The sequence below is a fragment of the Typopeltis vanoorti genome, chromosome 9 (genome assembly GCF_054136105.1).
Source record: "Typopeltis vanoorti isolate ZY-2024b chromosome 9, IOZ_Tvanoo_1.0, whole genome shotgun sequence".
NCBI lineage: Eukaryota > Metazoa > Arthropoda > Arachnida > Uropygi > Thelyphonidae > Typopeltis > Typopeltis vanoorti.
Genome location: NC_143557.1, coordinates 66,362,881 through 66,390,752, shown reverse-complemented (window position 1 = coordinate 66,390,752; position 27,872 = coordinate 66,362,881). Strand labels below are relative to the sequence as shown.

Sequence of the window (27,872 nt, the reverse complement as noted above, 5' to 3'; positions counted from 1 at the left end):
GAGTACATTACGTTGAAAAAACTTGGAAAAAAATGAATGCATTCTAATATTAAAAACTGACAAAGAAATTCAACTGTAATTTTTTTATTCAAATGAATATACAAACAAGATGAATGGGCTACTCAGTGATGTCAATACGTGCAGACAATTAGATAATATGTTGTAGTGACTCCATTATTAAAGGTATGCTGGATGAGAGGTTGCACAAGGTATATTTTCCAGGTGGTAAAATGAGTAGTGATTGAGGCATTGGATATGAGGAGCGAGCGAGCAAAGGAGTTGATGGTTTTATAAAACCATCAACTTGACAGAGGAAAAAGACCATGTCAGAATGGATATCAGGAGGCTGTTTAGAGGGATAAAAGAAAGTAGTGTGATAGGAAGGGTAGTAAGCGTGTTGCCTAGGTATGACAGTATTGAGATGAGGTGGAGAGCAAGGATTATGAATGATATGTTAGCTGAAATGTGTGAGGAGAAAGGAGTACAGTTTGTTAATGTGTGGAATGAGTTTGAAGGACGAAGTGAACGAGCAGTACCGTTGACAGGGTGCAGCATAGAGGAAGCCTTCCTCATGGCGCGACTAATAAAGGTACTTGTTCAGCCATATTGTGGTAGGTGCCGTCATTACGCTAACATTCCTGCTAGCAGAGCAATTGCGGAAAGATGTTTTTCCAAGCTTGAACTGATTAAAAATTATTTGTGAACAGCAATGACCCAAAAAAGATTGGTTGGTCTAGCCACTATTATTATTATAATAAACATAAACTATGCACTACATTCAAACCATTTAGCAAATTAGTAACCCTTATCCGCTCACCCAAGGACAGCATTCCCTCTTTATCACATCCAGGAATCTACCAAGTACCCTGCTCATGTATCAAGCCTACTATGGTCAAACAGGAAGAACAGTGAACATCCGCATCAGCGAACACAAAAGATATGTCCAGAATTATCACTATGGCAAGTCGAGCCTAGCAGACCATGCTCTGGATACCCCTGCACACAGGATCAACTGGAAAAACGCAAAAGTACTACACAGAAGCTCTTACAAGATCTGGGAGACAGTCATCTTAAGAAAAAACTAACACTTTTTTTTTTAGAACTCTAGTCTTATGTGATAGCTGCAATTTTTTTTTTTCCCAGATAGAGGGCGCCAAAAATCAGGACTCTAGTCTTTGTGTTGATGCTACAACTTTGTTTAACTAGTCCGTTGATTACACCATGTTGTTATAGGCTCGCGTATTGTGACAAACTGTGTTTTTGTGCGCTCTGAAGATGCTGGTTATAACACCAGCGAAATATCAGCAATAAGTTAATAAATTAATTATTTACTTAGTTTTTGTATTCTAATATATACCGTTAAAAAATAAACAACATGTTCGACGAACAGATAAGTCTATCCACACGTTTAAATGGTTCAAATGTGGATAACACATGTTTACTTCAAATCTGACAAAACAGCGAGGGAAGATATAATACCATACTGTTGTTCACTTCACTCTTCTTTTATTACTCATCATTCTTCCCCTATTTTTTTTTTTTACGTATCCATTTTATTTCAATAATTTTTACTTACTTATTCAATTTTAATTTGTTTTGTTTGGATAATTAAAAAATATATATTTATTTAAGTCTGCCTGCGGACCACCTGTCCCATCTTCCCAGACCACAGGTTGAGAAACACTATGGGACTGATGGGATGGTCTGAAGAACTCTGTCAAAAAGAACATATCCAATGTGGAAAATTATTATTATTGCCTCCATGGAGTCAAAAGACTCATCGTTGGAGGTCCTTTCTAAGAAACACAAGTCTATCAAGACTCATCGAGGGAGGTCCCTCCTAGGAAACACAGTCTATTATACCACTCCTTAAACGCATTGACCGTTCTTGCTCCCACCACTCCATTAGGCAATGCATTCCATGGTTCAACCACCCTCCATGCAAAGAAACCACTCCTCACCCTCTTGCTCACAGTTTCCTTTCGTAGGTTACAGGTGTGACACTGGGGAGTTCTTTTGCTTGGTTGAACAGCGGGAAGGAGTGATGACAAGAGGCCATCCCTGGAAGTTACGAAAGGAAACTGTGAGCAAGAGGGTGTCCGTTGCAAGAGGGTGTGTTATTCTGTTGTATAACACAGAGCCTTATACAACAGAATAATAACCCTTTTATCTCTGCAGGTCAGTGTCCTTCTCATTATTGCAGCAATCCTCTGTGTTACCTTCATTACCTTTACAATATGTCCCCCTAAATTTCAGGTTTCTATCAATCATCAACCCCAGATCTCTTGTCTCCCCTACTTCCTCCAGTTTAACTCCTCCCATAGAGTATGCAGCGTCCCATCGATGTGTCCCAAACCTCGAGACCTTACATTTTGCTGCATTAAACCGATACCCTCATCCATTTGCCCATCTATCTAGCATATTCAAATCCTCTAGCAGGGCTACCACATCTGAACTATTACTAATTACCCTTCCCAGCTTTGCATCATCTGAAAACAACTGAATATCCCCTTGCAGTCCACAGATGTTTCATTTCATTGTTTAACCTTTATATCAATGTCATTGATATAAAGATTAAACAATATAGGTCTCACTGCTGAGTCCTGTGGAACCCCACTTATAACCTTCTGCCTCTTTGATATTGCTCCACCATACACAACTCTCTGATACCTATCGGACAGCCAATCCTGAATCCAGTTGACCAATCTGACATAGAGATCCATGTGCTGCAACTTGAATATCAGCTTATCATGTGGCATCCTGTCAAACGCCTTTGCTAAGTCTAGGAAAATGGCAGTATATGCCTTTCCCTCATCTAATGCTCTTGTAACTTTATTATAAAAGGCTAGCATATTGCTAAAACAAGAGCGCCCCTTCACAAATCCATGTTGACTCTCACAGATAACATTACCTTCATCTGTCCAATGCTGTACACAGTCCCTCTCTACTTTCTCCAAGATCTTACTAACTACTGATGACAAAGAAACAGGCCTATAATTAGACAATTCCAGTCTGCTAGTGCCGTATCAAGGGCACTGTCAGTTCCCTAGCACATTCTCTCAAAACTCATGGTGAAATACCATTCAGTCCCACAGCTTTACTGTCATCCAGAGTACTCGGTATTTGGAACACACTCTCCTCCTGCGCCTCTATAACCTTGAACCTGCCCTATCCCTCTAGTATTCAAATTGACTACTCCAGAATGAAATACTCCAATAAATAAACTGGCACATAAATTTGGACTACCTAAAATGCTGTACATAGAATTCAATAATTATGTATCTAAATTTAAGGAAGCAAGTGAGATAATATGTCTGACCCAATGTAATAAAAACTAAAGTTTGATATTAAATGAACTCTGGGCATCATATAAAAAGGATCTACAGATAAATGAATTGAGCTATGAGATGAACTACGCCATATCTTATAACAACGAAATATGCATCTTATATCTTGTTCCTATGTTCAACATCTGAATGAAGGAATGTTGAATGAATGAATTTAAAGAATTAAAAAATAAAAATTAGAGTTACTAATTTAGAAATCTCTTTATAAAACATTACTTTTCATTTGTGTTCTGTCCCAGTTTTGATGAAGTACGCAATAGTGTTATATGAAACTAGTAATTAATTTTTGAAGTCCTTCACTTTTTACGTGCTTTTCATGAGTAATTAACAAAAAGGTATCTGTTAATTCATTGCTTTGAAGAGCACATAAATGGAATTGTGTTCATTTGACAAAACAGTTTTGGGGAAGGCTTTTCTGAAGAACAGAGATAGACAAATGAAAGAAGTGGATGAAAAGTTGGTGCATAACTTTGTAGCTGAACTGTGTGTGATGTTGAATAGCAATTGCCCATGTTCTTAAATGATTAGAGGAAAAGAAGGGGGGGGGGTTGATAGTAGCCAGTTTGGTGAAGCAGCACCCATGAAATTACCTGTTTAAAAAAAAAAAAAAAGCAGCTATGAGAAAGCGATTAGAGGGAGTTTGTGAGAGAGGGTTCAAGATACCATAGCTAATACAATTGGCAGAATTTACTGTTAATATACTATTGTGGTATTTATTTTTCTGTCATATAGTTAATTTCTGTTTAATTTTTGATACAAATGCAAACTGGTTTTTGTATAAAACTAGCCTTTTGCATTGTTAACTGTTTGCTGCAGTTTATTTTAAGTTTATTGAAATTAATTTTACTTAATTATTTCTCTTCTGTTCTGATAAAATTAGCTTGTGTAACAGATTTAGTTATTTTTAGGTGAATGGTGACATTCCTCAGAGGGTTAAGAAAGATGCTCATGCTTTAATACTTGAGTTCATTCGATCAAGACCTCCACTTGTACCTGTAAGTATAATTGTTATCATTATTGACCATCACTCATAGGTCTGTGCTCAGATGTTAATTATTTTTTCTTTTGATTTTCAATTAGATAAAAATGTTCTGTATTTAATTATTCAATAATCATTGAATAATTAAAGTATTCATTTTAGATCATTTTCTTGTAATTATGTGCTTTACAAGTCATCACCTCTTTTACATTTTTAAACTTTAATTTTTTTTTAAATATAATGAAAAGTAAATGTTGAAACTTTAAAAAGCTGATTCAGTGTCATCTGAAAATATGCTAAAATACATGAAAGGGATACTACAGTGAGTCATGTGCACCTGACCTCTTCACTTTTTTTCAGGAAAGAGGTTAAGTAATTGGATGTTAAAATTTGTTTGTTTTGAAAGCACTTGATATAAAATAAAATTGAAAATAACAAACATGAAAAAATTGATTTTCAGACTTTTCAATGTAAATAATATACAACAGAACTGAAGAGACAGAAGTGCCTGGCAATGAAAATGGTAGTAGTATGAAAGATGAAGAGAGAACGGGAATGCAAGAGGAACAGGGAAATGGAGGAGCTCGGGTGGACAGGGAGACATGGCATAGGGGGAGTGGATGTTTGAAGTAGTAGTGAATGTATGTACAAGAATGATCAGCATAGAAATGTATTAGGTCGGCATGTGGGTGGGGAAGTTGAGACTGAGCGAATATATGTGGTAAGCTGGTGATGAAGATGATTGGGCAAGGACAGGTGTGGAGGAGAAACATCCAACAAGTGGCTTGGGTACAGTGGTGTAGCTAGAGCTTTTGCCACCCCTCTCAATACACACCAAAAATACTACAAAAAGTCAAAATGACATATAGGGAAATAAATTAAAACACTATGTTTATTTTTGAAGTAAAACTTTAATTTTGACATTCTAAAATGTTATTTTTCTTGCTTTTCTGTTAGCAAAATCGTTGATGACATTGGCGAAGTCTATTTCATAGTAATGTAGGTAATTCTTAATCAATTTTATTTAGAAAAAGTCCTCTCACAATTAGCAACACTTAGAGCAATTGGGAGGAATATTTGCAGTAGTATTACAATATTTGGAAATGAGTTCTTGAGACTATATTTTAGAATTAACTGCAAAAGTTCAAAAAGGTTCAAAGTGCTGCAGAGGGGGGACTGCCCCTTCCACCACCCCCCCTAGCTGCTTAAGCAGGACTGGTTATATACCTAAAAGTGAACTGCTGTGTTTATTTTCAAATGCTAGAAGTATCAGAATTAAGGGAGATGAAATGGTTTCACTGATTGATTGAGCTTATTTGGATCAAAATCATTGAAATAGGTGAAACATGGTTGAATGAAGATGAAATATCCTAATGGGAATAGAAATGGAACAGTACAGTGTTTTTCACAAAGATAGAAAGGACAAGAATGGAGTGCTGCTGATGATAGCAGGAGTCCACATAAGGTAGACATGAAAGAGAAAAATAGTGGCAATGGTTATGAGGCAGTGAGTGGGGGTTGACAGGAAGACATATTTAATAGGATATTGCTACAGTCCAGGGAATGTAGAGGGTGATGATAAAGAGATGTATAAATAACTTGGGTTAGTGAACAAAGAAAGAGTGATTATTTTGAGAGATTTTAATTATTATTATTATTATTATTATTCAGGTCTCCATGGAGTCAAAAGACTCTTCGTGGGAGGTCCTTCCTAAGAACATAAAGTCTGTCAAGACTCATCGAGAGGAGGTCTCCCCCCTTAAGAAGCACAAAGTGTATCATACCACTCCTTAAACTCATTGACCGTTTTCGCTCTCACCACTCCATCAGGCAATGCATTCCATGGTTCAACCACCCTCCACGCAAAGAAACCACTCCTCACCCTCTTGCTCACAGTTTCCTTTCGTAACCTCCAGGGATGGCTGTTTAACCAAGTGAAAGAACTCCCCAGTGTCAACCCTGTAACCACCTCTCAACAGTTTAAAAGTCTCAATAATATCACCTCTCCTCCTTCTATCCACCAAACTCTGCAGTCCACATTCCCTCAGCCGATCCTCATAACTATCCTTGTACAGTCCTGAAACCATCTTTGTCATACATCTTTCTATCCTTTCCACAGTTAATTTATCCCCTTCAAATCCTGGGGACCAAATCTGAGAAAAATAGTCCAAGTGTGGTCTGATCAGAGACTTATACAACGGAATGATAACCCTCTTATCTCTGCAGGTCAGTGTCCTTCTCATAATTGCAGCAATCCTCTGTGTTACCTTCACTACCTTTGCAATATGTCCCCTAAATTTCAGGTTTCTATCAATCGTCATTCCCAGATCTCTCATCTCCCCTGCTTCCTCCAGTATAACTCCTCCCATAGAGTATGCAGCATCCCATCGATGTCTCCCAAACCTCGAGACCTTACATTTTGCTGCATTAAATCGACACCACCATTCATTTGCCATCTATCTAGCTTATTCAGATCCTCTTGCAAGGCTACCATCTGCACTATTACTAATAATCCTTTCCAGCTTCGCATCATCCGCAAACAGTTGAATATCCCTTGCAATCCACTGGCAATGTCATTGATATAAAGGGGTTAAACAATATAGGTCCTAGTACTGAGCCCTGTGGGACCCCACTTGTAACCCTCTGCTTTCTTGAAACTGCTCCACCATACACAACTTTCTGATACCTATCGGACAGCCAATCCTGAATCCAGTTGACCAATCTGACATCCAGACCCATGTGCTGCAACTTAAATATCAGCTTATCATGTGGCACCCTGTGAAATGCCTTTGCTAAGTCTAAGAAAATTGCAGTATATACCTTTCCCTCATCTAATGTTCTTGTAACTTTATTATAAAAGGCTAGCATATTGCTAAAAACAAGAGCGCCCTTTCATAAATTCATGTTGACTCTCACAGATAACATTACCCTCATCTGCCCAATGCTGTATACGGTCCCTCACTACTTTCTCCAAGATCTTAACAACTACTGATGACAGACAGACTGGCCTATAATTAGACACTTCCAGTCTGTTAACACCCTTATGCAATGGCACTATCTTACCTTCATTCCATTCCCTGGGCACCTTTGCCGAAGCCAGACTTTCATTGAAAAGCTAGGTTAAAAGCACTCTCAGTTCCCTAGCACATTCTCTCAAAACTCGTGGTGAAATACCATCGAGTCCCAAAGCATTACTGACATCCAGAGTACTCAGTATCTAAAACACACTCTCCTCCTGTACCTCTAAACCTTGAACCAGCCCTATCCCTCTAGCATTAAAACTGACTCCTCTAGGATGAAATACTCGAATAAAGTGTTCATTGAACAATTCCACTATGTCCTCTGCATCAATCACTCTATTCCCATTTTTATCCCACAATATCATTCTTCCACAGTTATTTCTCCTCTTACTGGCCACATAGCTAAAAAAGTGGGAGATTGGCCCCAAGATCCAAAGAAAATCCTAGGGATTTTCTTTGGATATTGGGGCCAATCTCCTCTCATATTCCAGTTTCGCTTTCCTTACCACACTAGTCACTCTTCTGGCCTGTGTCTTATATTCTTCATGCATCCTCTCTTTTCACCTGTCTCCTTATATCTCTTCCATAGCCTCTTTTTCGCATGCAATTCCTGTTTATTATTGTTTGTCATTCACTTTACTCCAAATTGTGTCCTGTTGTTCACTCGTGGTATACAACTTACCGTTGCTGCTAACAAATATTCTCTAATAATTTCCCACACACTAATGCTATCCCAACCTTCCAATTCCACCCTCCATGAAACTTCCCGAAGTTGACGTCTAGGACTATTATAATCACCTGCATTATAATTCCAATTATGGTTATAGAGATTGGGGATCTGATCATTTCATCAGCAGATGTAATTCTGAGTAGAGTTTCATGCTTTCTTCCACTTGGTGAGAGTGATCATGAAGTGATCACCTAGCTTGTGGCTAGAGATATGCAGACTTTTGTGAGGAAAGGATATATGTGGAATTATAAGGCTGGTGATTATGACAAGTTTAGGAGACAGTTTGGAGCTCTAGCATGGAATGAGAGTTGAGTAGTAAGGAAATAAATGCTGCATGGAAGCTGACAAAGAAATACATAACAGCATGAATGTGTGAATATATTCCAAAGGCTAAAAGCCGAATAAGGTAAATGTAAAATGGATGAATGAGGAGCTTAAGCATGAAATCTGGAAGAAGGTACTATGGAGGCAGTAGAAGATGAATATTGGTAATAATCAGTTACATGAAGAGTATAATGAACAAGCCAGGAGAGTAACTCAGTAAGGTAAACAAAAGTGCTTAATGAGCAGAAATTGGCAAATCGGGTAAACAAAAAACCCTAGAGAGTATTTTAGATATGCGGCAAGTAGAAGGAAGAATGATTATGGTAAGATGTTAATGGATGTAATTGGTAGAATGGTAACTGTGGAAGAAGACATTGCTGTGGTATTCAGTAATTAATTTATAAGGGTTTCATACTCATCAGGGTCAACTTCATCAGGTTGAGCATGGAGACAACACAAAGGCTTCTGGGAATGATGCAGAGGACACTGACTTGTAGAAGTAGGGAGATTTTTGTTCCATTGTGTAAGGCTTTTATTAGGCCAAACATGGACTATTTTGCTCAGATTTGGTCACCTGGTTTTCAGAAAGATGAAGAGATGTTGGAAATTGGCCACAGGCAACTGACTAAGGTAGTTTCTAATCTCTGGAATGTCAAATATGAGAAAAGATTGAGAAGATGCAATTTGCAAAGTCTGGTGGACAGGAGGAAGATCGGGGGAGATATGATAAAAACCTTCAAGTTAGTAAGGGGTTGTTATAGGATCAATGTTGGAGAGGTTCTACAGAAAATAATGGGATATCAGAGGAGAACCAGAGGTTATCCCTGGAAACTGTATAAAGAGGGTGTGAGTAGGGGAGTGAGAAGCAGGTTTTTTTCTTGCAGAGTTATGAATGATATGATTGAAATGCCTTGCCTGAGAGTGTGTGTGTCTGCAGAGAATTTGAGTGTTTAAAGCACTGTATGATGAACTGTGTGTATGATAAAAGGACCTCCCAAATGAGTCTGACTCTGTGGGCTCTTGGGTAGTAATAATAATAATAACAAATCATGAAAAACTTTAGTATAGAGGACATAGGAGAGGATGACTTAATTGTGAGTGAGCAGGTGTCTGAAGACTCATCGCAGGAGGACAACTACTACAGAACTGTCTCCACCACACCGAACCTCTGCTACCAATCATCTCCATCAACGCCATCTACCACCCACCACCACCACCACAATTAGTATTTTATGTCTGTGAATTGCGTGTGTTCTGAAGGGCCAATTTGTCTGTATGTGGGATGAAAAACCCGTTTCTGGGAGGGAAAAAAAAAGAAGCTACCTCCTTATGATATCGGCTAACTCACCTTCAATTGAAAAAGTCCACATAAAGATTCCTCCCATCACGACATGAATCGTACTTAGGCCTATTCCAATCGAAGGGCACAATGTACCGTCGTTCTTCCAATTGCGTTACAGTGGCGTATTTGAGGAAATAAATAACCTTGATGCCAATATGGCAATAGGATTTGAGGACATACCACCACCACGTGTCTTAAGAGAGTGTTTCAGGGAATTGGCAGTACCATTGACATGCCTGTTTAATAAGAGTCATATATCAGCACAGATTCCAAGAGAGTGGAAAGAAGGTAACATTGTTCCACTACATAAACATGATGATAAGGCTATGACTACAAGTCATAGGCCAATCTGTATATCTGGAGTTGTGGTGAAGTTACTGGAGAGGTGTTCAGATGTAGGATAAAGAAATGGGTTGATAACAGCAGTATTCTGTTTGGTTATCAGCTTGGATTTGTTAAAGGGAGATCATGTTGTACTAACTTATGTACTATAACAAAGTGTCACTTTGTACTATAAAAAAGGGACAAATATTTTGGAAAAGAGAGATGCATATACAGTGGCATACTTGAATTGAATCAGTTTAAGGCACGGTTTATTTATCCTATAACAACCCCTTAATAACTTGTAGGTCTCTATCATATATCACCTCTTCCTCCTGTCCACAGACTCTGCAAGTTGATTCTTCTCAATCTTTCCTCATACTCGACATTCCAGAGGTTAGAAACTACCTTAGTTAGTCTCTTCTGAACCCTTTCCAACATCTCTTCATCCTTCTGAAAAACCAGGTGACCAAATCTGGGCACAATAGTCCATGTGTGTGGCCTAATCAAAGCCTTATACAATGGAACAAGAATCTCCCTACTTCTACAAGTCAGTGTCCTCTTCCAGAAGCTTGTATGTTATCTTCACAATTTTGGCAATGTGTCCCCTAAATTTCAGATCCTTATCCACTATCACCCCCAGATCTCTTATTTCCTCCACCTCTGACAATATATCCTCACCAAGCATAAATTCTGCATCCCATCTTTTTTTCCCAAATTTTAAAACTTTACATTTTGAAACATTGAACTCGCATCCCCATTCCCGTGCATGCCCAATCACTCAATTTATTCAAGTCTTTTTGTAAGGCCACAACATCTTCTCTACTCTTCATGGTTCGTCCCAACTTTGCATCATCTGCAACAGTGGCGGCCCGTACATAATCACTCCGACACTGCAGCACCCCCAAGTAAAAAATGAAAAAATTAATTTTTTTTGTGTTTATAAACAATATAAATGCAGTACAACATGTTAAAGGTTACAGCTTATATTTTGACATTGATTGAATAGTTAATAATTGGAATTGTTCGATTAATGCTTTAGATTACGAAATGCACTGTGATCTAACGCTGATATTCATTTGCTCTTGTCATTGCACATTACGTCATTCCCAACTGTAACTGCTCAAACAGCAGTGTATTTTTAGTATGCTTACATGCTTTATTTCTGTGATATATGAAACGTTCATTATTGGTGCGTGTACCTGGTGAACTATTTTTTGTAAATCTTATTTTATTTTGTTAAAATAACATATAATTATTATTTATTATAAATACAAGGCTGAATTATGAATAATGTCACTGTTGAAAATATGAAAAGAATAATATTTTTTCGATTATCGTTATATGAAACAAATGCGCTGCAATCTAGCGCCGATATTCGTTTGCTGTCGTTGCACGTTACATCATTAGATACACTGCCGCTTGGGCAGTGTATCTTATGCCTGCGCTCGTTATTTCTGTGAGATATGAAACGTTTATTATTGGCATGCGTTCGTGGTGAACTATTTTTTTGTAAATGTTATTTTATTTTGTTAAAATAACATATAATTATTTATTTATTATACATACAAGGCTGAATTATGATGAGTGTCACTGTTGAAAATATGAAAAGAATTATATTTTTTCAATTATCATTACACGAAACAAATGCACTGCGATCTAACGCCGATATTCGCTTGCACTTGTCATTGCTATTGATACGAAACTTTTATTATTGGTGTTTGTTTGTGGTGAAGATGAAAGATTTTTAATAAAGCAATTGTTGTGTTGTGTTTATTGCTATTATATCGATGCTCTATATTCAATTATATCATTAAATATTGACGAATTTATATTTTGCTGCGTCAGCCAATATATAGGCTAGATGAGACTCTTATCCAAGGTTGCTCTCTCAGAGTAATACACAGTAATAAACTTTCTAACACTAATTCAACTAATTTCAATTCGCTTTGTCTTTGCATGCAGTCGTGGTCTAAAAAATCAACTTATATTCATATATCTCTCCCGCAAGGTTCGATAACAATTTTATGGGTGGCTATTTGAATTCACAAGACAGGCTAGATTCAGGCGAATGCTATAAAACATATTTATTTAGGTTTAAAAGATATACATGAGAAAATTAAAGTACATGGTTAACATAATCACTTTCCTAGTAAAATTCTGATATCATTACTAACACAAGAATACATGAATAATAACTAGATCCCCCAGAGTTTTTCTATAAACAAACAAATTTCTGGCTTAATTTAACATTATCTTCAATCACTCTCTAATCACTACTCATATCTCACAATATGTCTCAGTTATCTCAAACACAGATCCCTTATGGAAGACATTCTTAAAAACAAGGACAGGTCACTGCCAAATTGGGATAATCTCTAAAGTTCTCTACAGCATGTCCATACACAAAATTAGCCTATAGCGTTCACACAAATCTTTAATAGGAATTCAGATACTTTAACATTTTTACATTACCGTCCCATGGAATGACTTTCTGTTCTATCATCAGCCTTGTTTGGACATCAAGGCACCTTTGTTCTGTGCTTCTCTGGGTCACTTACGATAACAGTATGGCCTGGTTCCCCGAGTCGATAAGGCGATGTGCTGCTCTAGACTTTCTCCGGTACTGCGGGCACACATCTGGATTACTGGTCACTCGATATGGTATAGCTACTCTGTTATGAAGAGATAGCTAACCTTTCCTCGCAAACATCAATAGGCCTCGCACGACTTCTACGACCGACTCGGAATCTTCACGTTGGCGGAGAGCAGTGGCCAACGTTCACGAGCGCAGGAAAGGAACCCAAAAGCCTCGTGTGTGTTGGGGGGGGGGGGAAGCTTGACCTTTATATTCTTCCTTTTTTTTTTCTCTGAGATTCTCGCGCTTTGCTACGTTTTTATACCGCATGACACTCGCCCACGTGTGCTGGCGCTCTTCCAAGAATGCGTTCTTGCTTCGTTTTTCCTTATAATTTCTCTTTCCCTTAGGCCATACGCTATTCTAGACAGCTAAAGTGTGACCCTTGGACTTTGGCTTGCATTCAACTTGCATTCATATAATACATAAAATGGGATACTCTAATTAAACTATAATCTTATATAAATTTCTCTATTTGACCCTGTACAAACAGGTTAAATCTCACATTTCTTATACTAATATTTCTTCAGTTTTGCCTTAAAGTTATAATGTACAATTTTATTTCCTTTCCAAAGCACAACATTCTCTGCCTGCAATCAATAGTTGTTCCTGAATAGAATTAATCTTTTGTCCCAATTTTTGATTATTCAAGACACAACACAATTTTTAATATGTAAATTTATTTATTAATCAATTTGTTACTGATTAAGAAAAAAAAAGTTTTTTTGTATATGCAGCACCCCCACTTTAAATTTTTACCGGCCGCCACTGATCTGCAAACAACTAAATATCTCCATCCAAATCTTCACCAATATCATTAATATACAAGTTAAACAGCAATGGCCCTGAAGCACACCACTAGTAACTTTCCTTTTCCTGGATATCGCTCCCCCCTCCCATAACACAACTTGCTGATACCTATCAGATAGCCAGTCTCCAATCCAATGCACCAATCTAATATTCAACCCCATCCACTCCAGTTTGACTATCAACATTTCGTGCAGTAATTTATCAAAAGCCTTTGCAAAATCTAAATATATTACTGTGTATCCTTCTCCTCTGTCCATGGAAGCAGTCACCTTATTGTAATAAGTAAGTAGATTACTAAAACATGACCTCCTTCTGGCAAATCCATGCTGTCCATCAAAGATAATACCATTGTTGTCAACCCAATTCTGAATCCTAGTTCTCACAAGCTTCTCCAACAACTTAACCACAACATCTGACACACAGATAGGCCTATAGTTTGATGCTTGAGTTCTATCACCTCCTTTATGAAGTGGCACAATCTTGCCCCTCCTTCCACTCCTTAGGAACTTTATCCAGTGCAAGACTCATATTAAAAAAATATGTCAAGGCTGGCGTCAACTCCCCGGCACATTCCTTCAGGATATGTGGTGATATATTATCAAGTCCCACAGCCTTATTTACATCTAGTATGCTCACCTCCCCATACTCCTCTTGCTCAGTTACAGTCAGTCTCTCTTCCCCATCATCAACTGCTCTGTCTCTCCATGAAGTCACATTCACAAGATTTGAAAGACCTTTATGAACTGTTCATTAAGTATCTCCACCACACCTTCTACAACAGCTGTCTTTATACCATTTTCTCCAGTCAATGTCATCCTTCCATAATCATTCTTTCTTTTGCTGGCTACATATCAAAACAACTCCTTCGGATTATTTTTGGCTTCATTAGCTAACTGCTGTTAATACCTCTCTTTAGCTACCCTCACCAACCAAGTCACCCATTTTGCCTGGTCTTTATAGTCCTCATGGAATCGGTTATTTCCACTTCTCTTATGCTGCCTCCATAATGCCCTTTTTTTCTGTACCACATGCTTAATCTCTTTGTTCATCCATTTCACACTTACCTTATTTAACCTTCTCACCCTTGGAATACATGTAGACATTGCATCTACTAGAGAGTTTTTGAAAATCCCCCAAGCTACATTGATCTCCTTTGCAGCTAACTCCTCATTCCATGCTACACCAGCAAGCTATCTCCTGATATCTTCAAAATTCCCCACCCCCCCTTTGTAGTTACACATATACCCTATTAATATAATTACGGCTATTATAGCCTGTTTTTGTTTAGGAGTGTCCCTTATTTTAATACATTAGCTATCATTACTCAAAAAAGGTGTATATATATATATTTTTAGAGCAATATGGGTGAGTATAGGAGGCAATTATCGCAGAATAAAAGAGGTGGAAAAATATTGTACATACCTTGTTTTGGTTCTACGATGCTTTCCAATTCCATGATTCTGCTGAAGGTTGTTTATAACGGGGGGGGGGGGGGTTGACGTGGGAAAATAAGTTTTGAAACCCGGGTACTATTAATAATATATATATTATTGGGGTGCTTAAGGGTCAAAGCTGTATAACTGAGAGGAGACCTCCACATAGCCTTTAAAGGAATGCGGAGAACCGGCCAGGGCTTCTGACCTAATGTACAATCCTCACCTTCTCGTGGTGCACCCTGTTGGGTATCTACTTTGATACTGAACGAACGAGGATGGGCTGGCAATTTGGGATTTAGCCGACAAAATTGTATTCTTATTGGTTAAACCAAAATAAAAAATGATGGTACAACATGACAAAATTTCATGCCGGCTGGGGCATCGCCCGGTTAAACAAGGCCCCCGTTGTTTTCTCTAGGGAACCAGGGCGAAAAGTCAGCTACTGGAACAAACCCTAAAACACACCTCAACACAACATCACCAGAGTTAAAGATCGGTACTATCAATATAAGAATCCTGAATGGTAAAGAAATGGAGCTAGCTGAGGAATTCGATACGTACCAGATCGACATAATAGGGGTGACTGAAACCAAAAAGAAAAAACCTGGTGAGATCTTTCTGAGCAATAAGTACAAAATGTTATAATCAGGCAATGACAAGCAAGGAAAAGAAGGAGTAGCCATAGTATTCACAAAATACGAGGCTAATCTTCTTGAATGGCAGGCAGTCTCAAGAAGAGTAATGTGGGCAAATATCAGAATGGGGAATTGGACAATGAGACTTATTTGTGCCTATGGTCCCACAGAAGGTTCTACTAAGGTAGAAGTGGAGGAATTTTTTGAGGCTTTAGAAAAAGCAACTGACACAATGAAAACGGAAAAGTTGGTCCTTGTTGGAGATCTAAATAGAAGAGTAGGAAATGATTGTGAGACATACAAAAATATTTTGGGGAAATTTGGAGAAAAGAGCAAAGCTAATAATAATGGCAAATATCTGTTGGATTTCTGCTCAGGTCATGGACTGGTTATTACTAACACCATGTTCCAACATAAAAATGTGCACAAATTCACATGGGGAGAAAAGGCAAGGAATCAGAAAAGTCTCATTGACTATGTTATTGTTGATAGTGATGTTTTCTCCCTGGTGCAGGACACCAGAGTGTACAGAGGATTTGAAATTGGAAGTGATCACAATTTAGTCTTGAGCAGGATAAAATTGAATTTCATATTGAAAAGAATAACATGTAAGAAAGTTTTAAAGTGAATAAAAGTTGAACAGCTCTCAGATGTGAACTGTAGACTAAAATACATAAAGATTATTGAAGAAAAAATGAAAATGTTTCAGAACAGGAATCAGACCTTGGAGATTCAGTGGCAAGCCTTGAAGAAAGCCCTGATTGACTCACCTAGAGAGGCATGTGGTGAAGTTGTCTGCAAAGATAGAAAAATTAGAACTCCATGGTGGACACAGGAAGTTAAAGAGGCAGTGAAGGAAAAGAAGAAAGCATATAAAAAGTTCCTGGCAAATAAGTCAGCTTGTACTCTTAGCGAATACAGAGACAAATGCACGAATGCTAATCACTGTGAAAAACTAGCTAAACAAAAGTCATGGGAGGACTTTGGCAAGAATATAGAAAATAAATATCAAGAAGGTGGCAAAATATTCTGGAGATTGTTGAAGAAGCTCAGGAATGGAGGAAAGAGTGCTGTAAAAGGAGTTCATCATCACCAAATTCCTGCCATGTACCCTCAAGGGGGTGTACAGGATATGATAGTACTAGATGAAAAAAATTACATCATTATTAATTTCCTATCTACAATTTTCCTCCAAATCAGTCTGTTACTTGTCAAGACTCGAACATTATCAGATCTTATATTTCTGTCGTCTAAAGCACTTTGTACCGTATCAATCCACCTATATCTTGGTCTTCCTCTGGCTCGTTTTGCTGCCAACCTGGCAGAGAACACTTGTTTTGCTAATCTTTCCTCGCCCATTCTGTTTAAGTGACCATACCACCTGAGATTAGCTCTGCTAACACATTCCTGGATGCTGACAATGTCAATTTCTTTCCTAATATCCTCGTTTTTAACATGATATTGCCATTGATGCCATCTGTTCACGCCTCTAATCTTTCTCAGGACTCTCATATCTGTGGTCTCTAGTCTTTGGTCAAGTGTTTCACTTCTGACCCAGCTCTCAGATCCATAAGTTAAAACTGGTTTGAACACTTTTCTGTATACAGCTAATTTAGTGTTCCGACTAATTTCTCTCTTATTCCATATGAATTTATTCAATTGACTTCCCACCATACCAGCTTTGCTGATTCTGTTGTCTATTTCTATATTTAATTTATCATCTTCAGTAAAAATCGTGCCTAAATAGCTGAAATGTTTTGCTTGTTCCACAGGTTTTCCATTCACAACACAGTTGACATTTTCACTGATTCTGCCTATTTTTATTGTCTTTGTCTTTTTATTGCTGACCTTCATACCATATCTATTACAACAGCTATTCAATTTAGTCAGAGAATCTTGCAGACTTGTAGCAAATTTATTTAGAAGTATAACATCGTCTGCATAAAGCAAAGAGCTGACATTAACATCTCCAATTTTGATCTCATGTTTAATACCACTTTCCTTCATAATGTGATCCATATAGATAACGAATAACAGAGGGGATAATGTACATCCTTGTCTCACACCAGATTTAACATTAAACCATCTTCCTGTACTTCCTTCAATTCTAACTGCTGACTTACAACTCAAATAATGACTAAGTATTGCTTGATATAATGCCCCGTTGACACCATATAACTGCAGCATATTGAATAGCTTCTCTGTTGGCACCTTGTCATATGCCTTTTCCAAATCGACAAAACTTAAATACAGATCTTTGTTATATTCCCATGCTTTCTCGACTATTTGTTGTAAAGTGAAGATTTGATCCTGACAGCCTCTATTTGGCCTGAATCCAGCTTGTTCTTCACGCTTTTCTTCCACAATTCTTCTCAACCGTTTCTCAAGTATACTTGCATAGATCTTGCCAGGAACACTCAGTAGGGAAATACCTCTGTAATTCTCACATTCAGTTTTATTTCCCTTTTTATATATGGGTACTATGAAAGCTCTACTCCAATCATTGGGAATTCGTCCCTCTGTCCAGGCTTTCTGAACTATGCAGTGCAGCCACTGTAAGACTCTTATACCACCATACTTCAGCATTTCTGGTCGAATATCATCTACTCCTGCTGCCTTTCCACATTTCAAGCCTTTGATGGCTTTTTCTACTTCAAGTATGGATATGTATTCCTGACTGCATGCCTGGTCAGTGTTTTTTTACCACTGTGCTGTCATCACTGCTTGTTTCATTTAGCAGTTTTTCAAAGTAATTACTCCATACTTCAAGGATATCTTTTTCTCCAGTTTTCATGTCACCTTTATCATCTCTAATTCCTTTTACAGCACTCTTTCCTCCATTCTTAAGCTTCTTCAACAACCTCCAGAATATTTTGCCACCTTCTTGATATTTATTTTCTATATTCTTGCCAAAGTCCTCCCATGACTTTTGTTTAGCTAGTTTTACACAGTTTTTAGCATTCTTGCATTTGTCTCTATATTCTCTAAGAGCACAAGCTGACTTATTTGACAGGAACTTTTGATATGCTTTCTTCTTTTCCTTCTCTGCCTCTTTAACTTCCTGTGTCCACCAGGGAGTTCTGATTTTTTTATCCTTACAGACAAACTCACCACATGCCTCTCTGGCAGAATCAATCAATGTTTTCTTCAGAGTTTGCCACTGAATCTCCAAGGTTTGATTCCTGTTCTCAAACTCTTTCATTTTTTCTTCAATAATCTTTGTGTATTTTAGTCTTATAGTTCACATCTGAGAGCTGCTCAACTTTTATTCGCTTTAAAACTTTCTTACGTGTTATTCTTTTCAATATTAAATTCAATTTTATCCTGCTCAAGACTAAATAGTGATCACTTCCAATTTCAAATCCTCTGTACACTCTGGTGTCCTGCACCAGGGAGAAAACATCACTATCAACAATAACATAGTCAATGAGACTTTTCTTATTCCTAGCCTCTTCTCTCCATGTGAATTTGTACACATTTTTATGTTGGAACATGGTGTTAGTAATAACCAGTCCATGTCCTGAGCAGAAATCCAACAGATATTTGCCATTATTATTAGCTTTGCTCTTTTCTCCAAATTTTCCCAAAATATTTTTGTATGTCTCACAATCATTTCCTACTCTGCTATTTAGATCTCCAACAAGGACCAACTTTTCATTTTTCATTGTGTCTGTTGCTTTTTCTAAAGCCTCAAAAAAACTCCTCCACTTCTACCTTAGTAGAACCTTCTGTGGGACCATAGGCACAAATAAGTCTCATTGTCCAGTTCCCCATTCTCATATTTGCCCACATTACTCTACTTGAGACTGACTGCCATTCAAGAAGATTAGCCTCGTATTTTGTGTTGAATACTATGGCTACTCCTTCTTTTCCTTGATTGTCATTGCCTGAATATAACATTTTGTATTTATTGCTCAGAAAGATCTCACCACTTTTGGTCTTTTTTGTTTCAGTCACCCCTATTATGTCAATCTGGTACTTATCTAATTCCTCAGCTAGCTCCATTTCTTTGCCATTCAGGCTTCTTACGTTGATAGTACCGATCTTTAATTCTGGTGATGTTGAGTTGAGGTTTGTTTTCAGATTTGTTCCAGTATCTGACTGTTCGCCCTGGTTCCCTGGCAAAAACAACGGGGGCCTTGTTTAACCGGGTGGTGCCCCAGCCGGCATGAAATTCTGTCATGTTGTACCATCATTTTTTATTTTGGTTTAACCAATAAGAATACAATTTTGTCGGCTAAATCCCAAATTGCCTGCCCATCCTCGTTCGTTCAGTATCCAAGTAGATACCCAACAGGATGCTCCACGAGAAGGTGAGGATTGGACATTAGGTCAGAAGCCCTGGTCGGTTCTCCGCATTCCGTTAAAGGCTATGTGGAGGTCTCCTCTCAGTTATACAGCTTTGACCCTTAAGCACCCCGTAAAAGGAGTTAGAAATGGTAAAGGTGACATGAAAACGGAAGAAAAAGATTTCCTTGAAGTATGGAGTAATTACTTTGAAAAACTGCTAAATGAAAGAAGCAGTGATGACAGCACAGTGGTAAAAAACACTGACCAGGCATGCAGTCAGGAATACATATCCATACTTGAAGTAGAAAAAGCCATCAAAGGCTTAAAATGTGGAAAGGCAGCAGGAGTGGATGATATTCGACCAGAAATGCTGAAGTATGGTGGTATAAAAGTCTTACAGTGGCTGCCCTGCATAGTTCCGAAAGCCTGGACAGAGGGACGAATTCCCGATGATTGGAGTGGAGCTCTCATAGTACCCATATATAAAAAGGGAAACAAAACTGAATGTGAGAATTACAGAGGTATTTCCCTACTAAGTGTTCCTGGCAAGATCTATGCAAGTATACTTTAGATACGATTGAGAAGAATTGTGGAAGAAAAGCTTGGTGAAGAACAAGCTGGATTCAGGCCAAATAGAGGCTGTCAGGATCAGATCTTCACTTTACGACAAATAGGTGAGAAAGCATGGGAATATAACAAAGATCTGTATTTAAGTTTTGTCTATTTGGTAAAGGCATATGACAAGGTGCCAAGAGAGAAGCTATTCAGTCCGCTAAAGTTATACGGTGTCGATGGGGCATTATATCAAGCAGTACTTAGTCCTTATTTGAGTTGTAAGTCAGCAGTTAGAATTGAAGGAAGTACAGGAAGATGATTTAATGTTAAATCTGGTGTGAGACAAGGATGTACATTATCCCCTCTGTTATTCGTTATCTATATGGATCACATTATGAAGGAAAGTGGTATTAAATATGATATCAAAATTGGAGATGTTAATGTCAGCTCTTTGCTTTATGCGGATGATGTTATACTTCTAAATAAATCCGCTACAAGTCTGCAAGATTTTCTGACTAAATTGAATAACTGTTGTAATAGATATGGTATGAAGGTCAGCAATAAAAAGACAAAGACAATGAAAATAGGCAGAATCAGTGAAAATGTTAACTGTGTTGTGAATGGAGAACCTGTGGAACAAGTAAAACATTTCAGCTACTTAGGCACGATTTTTAGTGAAGATGGTAAATTGAATATAGAAATAGACAACAGAATCAACAAAACTGGTATGGTGGGAAGTCAATTGAATAAATTCATATGGAATAAGAGAGAAATTAGTCGGAACACTAAATTAGCTGTATACAAGACAGTGTTCAAACCAGTTTTAACTTATGGATCTGAGAGCTGGGTCAGAAGTAAAACACTTGACCAAAGACTAGAGACCGCCGATATGAGAGTCCTGAGAAAGATTAGAGGCGTGAACAGATGGCATCAATGGCAATATCATGTTAAAAACAAGGATATTAGGAAAGAACTTGACATTGTCAGCATCCAGGAATGCATTAGCAGAGCGAATCTCAGGTGGTATGGTCACTTAAATAGAATGGGAGAGAAAAGATTAGCAAAACAAGTGTTCTCTGCCAGGTTGGCAGGAAAACGACCCAGAGGAAGACCAAGATATAGGTGGATTGATACGGTACGAAGTGCCTTAGACGATAGGAATATAAGATCTGATAATGTTGGAGTCTTGACAAGTAACAGACTGATTTGGAGGAAAATTGTAGATAGGAAGTTAGTAATAATGTAATTGTTTCATGTAGTACTATCATATCGTGTACATATCCCTTGAGGGTACATGGCAGGAAATTGATGATGATGATATATATTATTTTGTTTAGTGCAGCATTTTTTGTGGGGGGGGGGGTGAGAGGAGGGAAATGAAGGGGAAGGGTATACTTATGTGGAAACTGGGACAGGGGCATCCCCTGTTCCAGTTTCCACATAAGCATACCGTTCCCCCCTCTCTCTCACCCCCCCCCACAAAAAATGTGGCCCTAAACAAAATAATATATATATATTTATATATATATTATTAATAGTAACCCGGGTTTCCAAACTTATTTTCCCACGCCAAAACACACCTCTATGTTCCCCCCCTTCTTCTCCCCCATTTATAAACAACCTTCAACAGGATCATGGAATTAAAAAGCATCGTGGAACCAAAACAAGGTATGTGCAATATTTTTCCACCTCTTTTATTCTGCCATAATTGCCTTCTGTACTCACCCATAATGCCCTAAAATATATATATACCCCTTTTTTGAGTAATGATAGCCAATGTATTAAAATAAGGGACACTCCTAAACAAAAACAGGCTATAATTATATCCTGTTTTTGTTTATTATCCTAAACAAAAACAGCCGTAATTATATTAATAGTGTTTAAGAGGAGTAACATGGGAATTTTCCCAGAAACTATACTTAATACATATACCCTTTTCTTACAGAGGTCCTCACACTGCTGACAACCATCTAGGTAATCACCTCATGGTCACTCTCACCAATTGGTGAGTGATTTGACACTTCATTTATAATTACATCTTCTAATCAGATAACCAAATCCAAGACCCTCAATCCTCATGTGCCCTCTGTTACATACTCTCTGAGGTAGTTATCCCTCAAAAACTCAAGAAACTCATTTTCTTTACTTCCAGTTGCTATCTCATCATTCCAGTCTATATTGCCATAATTAAAATTAATATATGCCATAATTAATAATGATCACTGTTTTCTGATTTGCTGGGATAATTTGCTTATACATTTCATAGTCACTACCATCCACATTTCCTGGTCTATAACAACATCCAACCAAGTATTTCATTCCATTTACCTCTATCTCACACCATACTGCCTCAAAACCACTGGCACTATATCCCTCTTGATCTCTACTTTAAAAAAAAAAAAAAAAAAATAAGCTAACGCCTTTTTATTCCCGTATATACGGGAGTAGGCGAGGCCATTTAGCCCTATCTAACTTTTGGAGACTGAGTGGGCAGTTCAATCTCCACTGGTACCCAATCAGAGACAGATGGCCCAAAGCTATCACTAATTAAGCGGTACGCAGTGAAGAGAGACGGCTCAAATGTGCCGCCATCTCGTGGTCTCTAACCCTAACACAATGTATTTAATGTCTGAAATAATGTGGGTTCTACGGTCGATTTTCTTGAGTTTACAGGACGAAAAACCCGAGTTTCCGGGAGGAAAAACCTGCTTACCCGTGCCAGAGATCGACTAACTCGGGAACCGGTCGAAAAAAGGCTTAGTAAAAATTTCCTCTAGTCGCCGACTAGACTCGAAACCAAGACTTCCTTCGTGCGGCCTAGCGCGGTGGTGTGCAAACGCCACATCCACTGAGCTACACAGGCTCCTTTGTATGGACATAATCCTTTCTCTATGATCAGCATTCCCCCCCCCTCCCTTTTTACCCCTTCTATCCTCACGAAACACATCATATCCTTCCATCTCTATTCCTATCAGGATGCTGTTCTCTTCTAACCATGTCTCACTTATTCCAACAATTTTTGGGTGAACAGTCTCAATTAGTGCAACCATTTCATCTGCCTTGTTTCTTGTACTTCTAGCATTTGTATAAAAACACAACGGCTCATTCCTGGATCTACAGCTAGCTCCACTGATAACACTCATTCGATGTGATCTCTCCATGCTCGACTGGGGCCATTTCCCTTTCTGCTTATTCATTTTAGAACCCCTTTTCAATTCCAACTGTTTCCTCTTGATCCCAGGTCATCCCATTCCTTTCCTGTCTGCACATGCTCTCAAATCCTCTTGGAGCATCCTCTTTCTCATGCTGTGTACCCCTGTCCACCCTGAGCCTTGCCGTTTCCCTGTTCATTTGGCACACCCATTCTCTCATTTTTCATACTCATGCCACTCACTTCCTGATTCATAGCCACCTCTTCAATCTCTCCTGTTGTACTCTTCTGCTCTTCCACATCACTTCCCACTTGATCTGATTCATTCTCTATACTCACTTCTCTACCTTCCAGCAACAGTTTCTCCAAGTGACTTGCACCTCTTCATTCCAGTATCACTTTATGGTAGGATATGAAAACTTATCATTTGATTGATTCCATTTAAAGGTTGATATTTATCAAGATATAATGCATGTCTGATTGGTTGCATACATTAGCAATCTGCTTCTCTTTCAGTAGAACAGATGATGTGAGCTATATGCACCAGTGTCTTGACAACATGATAAAAGGATGATTGAATACATATTAACCTGTAAGTATGGGTTTCTAGCAGACTGTAAACTGAATGCTTTCACTAGGATAAATGTTATTAATGTGTCTAAGAGGAAGCTTCTTTTTCAAAGCAAGCCAACATAGCATCTCCAGAGTGAAGGCATATGTGAATATAATAATAATGTGTTTATTTTCCAGACTTTTTTGAAGTAGTCTGCTAATTCAGAAGAGATAGGGCCAACCATTGCTTTAGATTCTTTCTTTGTGCCATTTTTACTCCATTTAAGTTCAGCATGAACCAGGTTAAACAATTAGACTTAATCTGCATTAAGGACATAAAGTAAACTTTGTGTCCTTGGAAAAAGCTCTTTCCTCGAATGTTTTATCAGTTTGTATGATATACTCATAGAAGCATATTGCAAACATGTTTACGCTTCAGCATTACTGGTAAATATTTTTTCTTCAAGGTTGCAGAAATATCCATAAAACAAAAGTTGAACATTGCTGTTGAAAGGTGTACTTTCATAGCTGGTACTGACCAGAAAGATATGCTAGCTTGCAACAGTAATAAAAAGATGTGCACAGTAAAACAAACACATGCAATTTAAAAAGTGGTTTGATTTTAATCTATATAGTTAGTCTGTTTTTGTAAATGAAATGTTATTTGTATAATATATATAAATATTCATACCCGTACTTTCATTGTACAGACCACAGCATCCGTATATGGATAGACCTGTGAAAGGAACAGTTCCATATAACCTTGTTAGGTTATATGGAACTTCATTTTTCAGTAGAATGATTCCCAGAGCACGCAGGTTCTTGGTAGTTCAGCTTCATAACACAAAGCTGTTTTGTTATCATTATGATTCCTTATAAAGAAAACTTTCACAGTAAGGTGGCGAAGGTCTTAAGTTCAAATATATTTTGCGAGCTACTTTTATAAAATTAGTTCATTACAGAATATTTAGGACTGATTAAAATAATTGATGTGCATTTAAAATACATTCTCTGAGTAACAAAAAAAAAATTGTTCTTGAAATATGCCTTATCACATATAATTGATTTCTGTGCATGAAGGTTATTTGTAATCTTTATTTAGGTATCAAAAAGAAAACTACCCCCTACTCCTCCTCGCCAGCTAAGCCTTTATGAGAAATTAATGGCTTCCATAAAACAGCAACATAAATTAAAGCCAGTTCCTTCTAGAGAAGTAGCAGGTGATTATGATTTATTGTTACCAAACATATTTATTTTACTTAAAAAATCTCCTTTACAGTAAATGGAAGAATGTATTTATAAATGAAGTTACTATTTGTTTCTTCAAGCTTTATTACCTTATAATAAATGATGAAAAGTTACATCTTGTCTGTATTAACTTATTGGTAATAAGTTATTATGTATTAATTTTTTATTATTAACCATTTATTAACCAAATATAGCACACTTGCATCACATCTAAAAAATGGCAATTATTACATCTAGTACAGTGATAAAACCATTGCTCACAACTTAAACTAGCACCAATTCACTCTTTCTAAATCTTATTATACTGAACATATTTTGTTTGATGCCTTCTTTGAGATTTCACAAAAAAGTAAGCAAAAGGAATGTCTTGATTATTCTAATTACTGATGTTTTTTGGTCGTAATTGCATTTGATGGATTATTTCTTCCTAAGAAATCTAGAGGAATTCCATTGTGTCTTGCTTCTATGATGTTTAAGAGGGGAAAGGTGTGGTCATGTTTTCTCAGTTTATTATTATTATTATTATTATTCAGGCCTCCATGGAGTTAAAAGACTCATCGTAAGGGGTCCTTCCTAAGAAACACAAAGTCTATCATAACTCATCGAGGGGGAAGTCCCCCCCCAAGAAACGCAGTCTATCATACCACTCCTTAAACTCATTGACCGTTCTCGCTCTCACCACTCCATGCAAAGAAACCACTCCTCATCCTCTTGCAAACAGTTTCCTTTCATAACTTCCAGGGATGGCCTCTTGTCATCACTCCTTCCCGCTGTTCAACCAAGCAAAAGAACTCCCAGTGTCAACCCTGTAACCATCTCTCATCAATTTAAAAGTCTCAATCATATCACCTCTCCTTCTTCTATCCACCAAACTCTGCAGTCCACATTCCCTCAGCCGATCCTCATAACTAAAATAGTACAGTCCTGAAACAATCTTTGTTATCTGCCTTTGTATCCTTTCCACAGTTAATTTATCCCCTTCAAATCTGAGAACGATAGACTAAGTGTGGTCTGATCAGGGTCTTATACAATGGAATGATAACCATTTTATCTCTGCAGGTCGGTGTCCTTCTCATTATTGCAGCAATCCTCTGTATTACCTTCACCACCTTTGCAATAGGTCATCTAAATTTCAGGTTTCTATCAATCATCAACCCCAGATCTCTTGTCTCCCCTACTTCCTCCAGTATAACTCCTCCCATAGAGTATGCAGCATCCCATCGATGTGTCCCAAACCTCAAGACCTTACATTTTGCTGCATTAAACCGACACCCCCATTCATTTGCCCATCTGTCTAGCTTATTCAAATCCTCTTGCAGGGCTACCACATCTGCACTATTACTAATAATCCTTTCCAGCTTCGCATCTGCAAACAACTGAATGTCCCTTGTAATCCACTGACAATATCATTGATATAAAGGTTAAACAATATAGGTCCCGGTACTGAGCCCTGTTGTGGGACCCCACTTGTAACCCTCTGCCTCCTTGAAACTGTCCCAACATACACAACTCTGATGCCTATTGGACAGCCAATCCTGAATCCAGTTGACCAATCTGACATCCAGACCCATGTGCTGCAACTTAAATATCAGCTTATTATGTGGCACCCTGTCAAATGCCTTTGCTAAGTCTAAGAAAATTGCAGTATATACCTTTCCCTCATCTAATGTTCTTGTAACTTTATTATAAAAGGCTAGTATATTGCTAAAGCAAGAGCACCCGTTCATAAATCCATGTTGACTCTCACAGATAACATTACCTTCATCTGTCCAATGCTGTATACGGTCCCTCACTACTTTCTCCAAGATCTTAACTACTGATGACATGCAAACTGGCCTATAATTAGACACTTCCAGTCTGTTAACACCCTTATGCAATGGCACTATCTTACCTTCCTTCCATTCCATGCACAACTTTCCTGCAGCCAGACTTTCATTGAAAAGCCAGGTCAAAGGCACTGTCAGTTCCCTAGTACATTCTCTCGAAACTCGTGATGAAATACCATCCAGTCCCTCAGCTTTACTGACATCCGGAGTACTCAGTATTTGAAACACTCTCCTCCTCTACCTCTAAACCTTGAACCTGCCCTATCCACTCTATTATTAAAACTGACTTCTCCAGGATGAAATACTCCAATAAAGTGTTCATTGAACAATTCCATTCCACTATGTCTTCTGCATCAGTCACTCTATTCCTATTTTTATCCTGCAATATCATTCTTCCAGTCATTTCTCCTCCTACTGGCCACATAGCTAAAAAAAAATTCCTTAGGATTTTCTTTGGATCTTAGGGCCAATCTCCTTTCATATTCCAGTTTTGACTTCCTTACCCTACTAGTCACTCTTCTGGCCTGTGTCTTATATTCTTCATGCATCTTCTCTTCACCTGTCTCCTTATATATCTCTTCCATACCCTCTTTTTTGCATGCAATTCCTGCTTAATATTGTTTGTCATCCACATTGTGTCTCTTCTTCACTCGTGGTATACAACTTAC

The 27,872-nt window shown here is 37.9% G+C and overlaps 1 protein-coding gene across 1 annotated transcript in view; it reads left to right on the top strand.

The window, feature by feature from the left end:
* Positions 1-27,872, top strand: part of LOC150103107 (protein spire homolog 1-like) — a 298,045-nt gene that overhangs the window by 192,847 nt on the left and 77,326 nt on the right. Inside the window, exons 7-8 of the mRNA XM_090398095.1 lie at positions 4,256-4,342; positions 25,233-25,350. Coding sequence (XP_090254221.1) covers positions 4,256-4,342; positions 25,233-25,350 — 205 coding nt within the window. The remainder of the gene's footprint in view (positions 1-4,255; positions 4,343-25,232; positions 25,351-27,872) is intronic.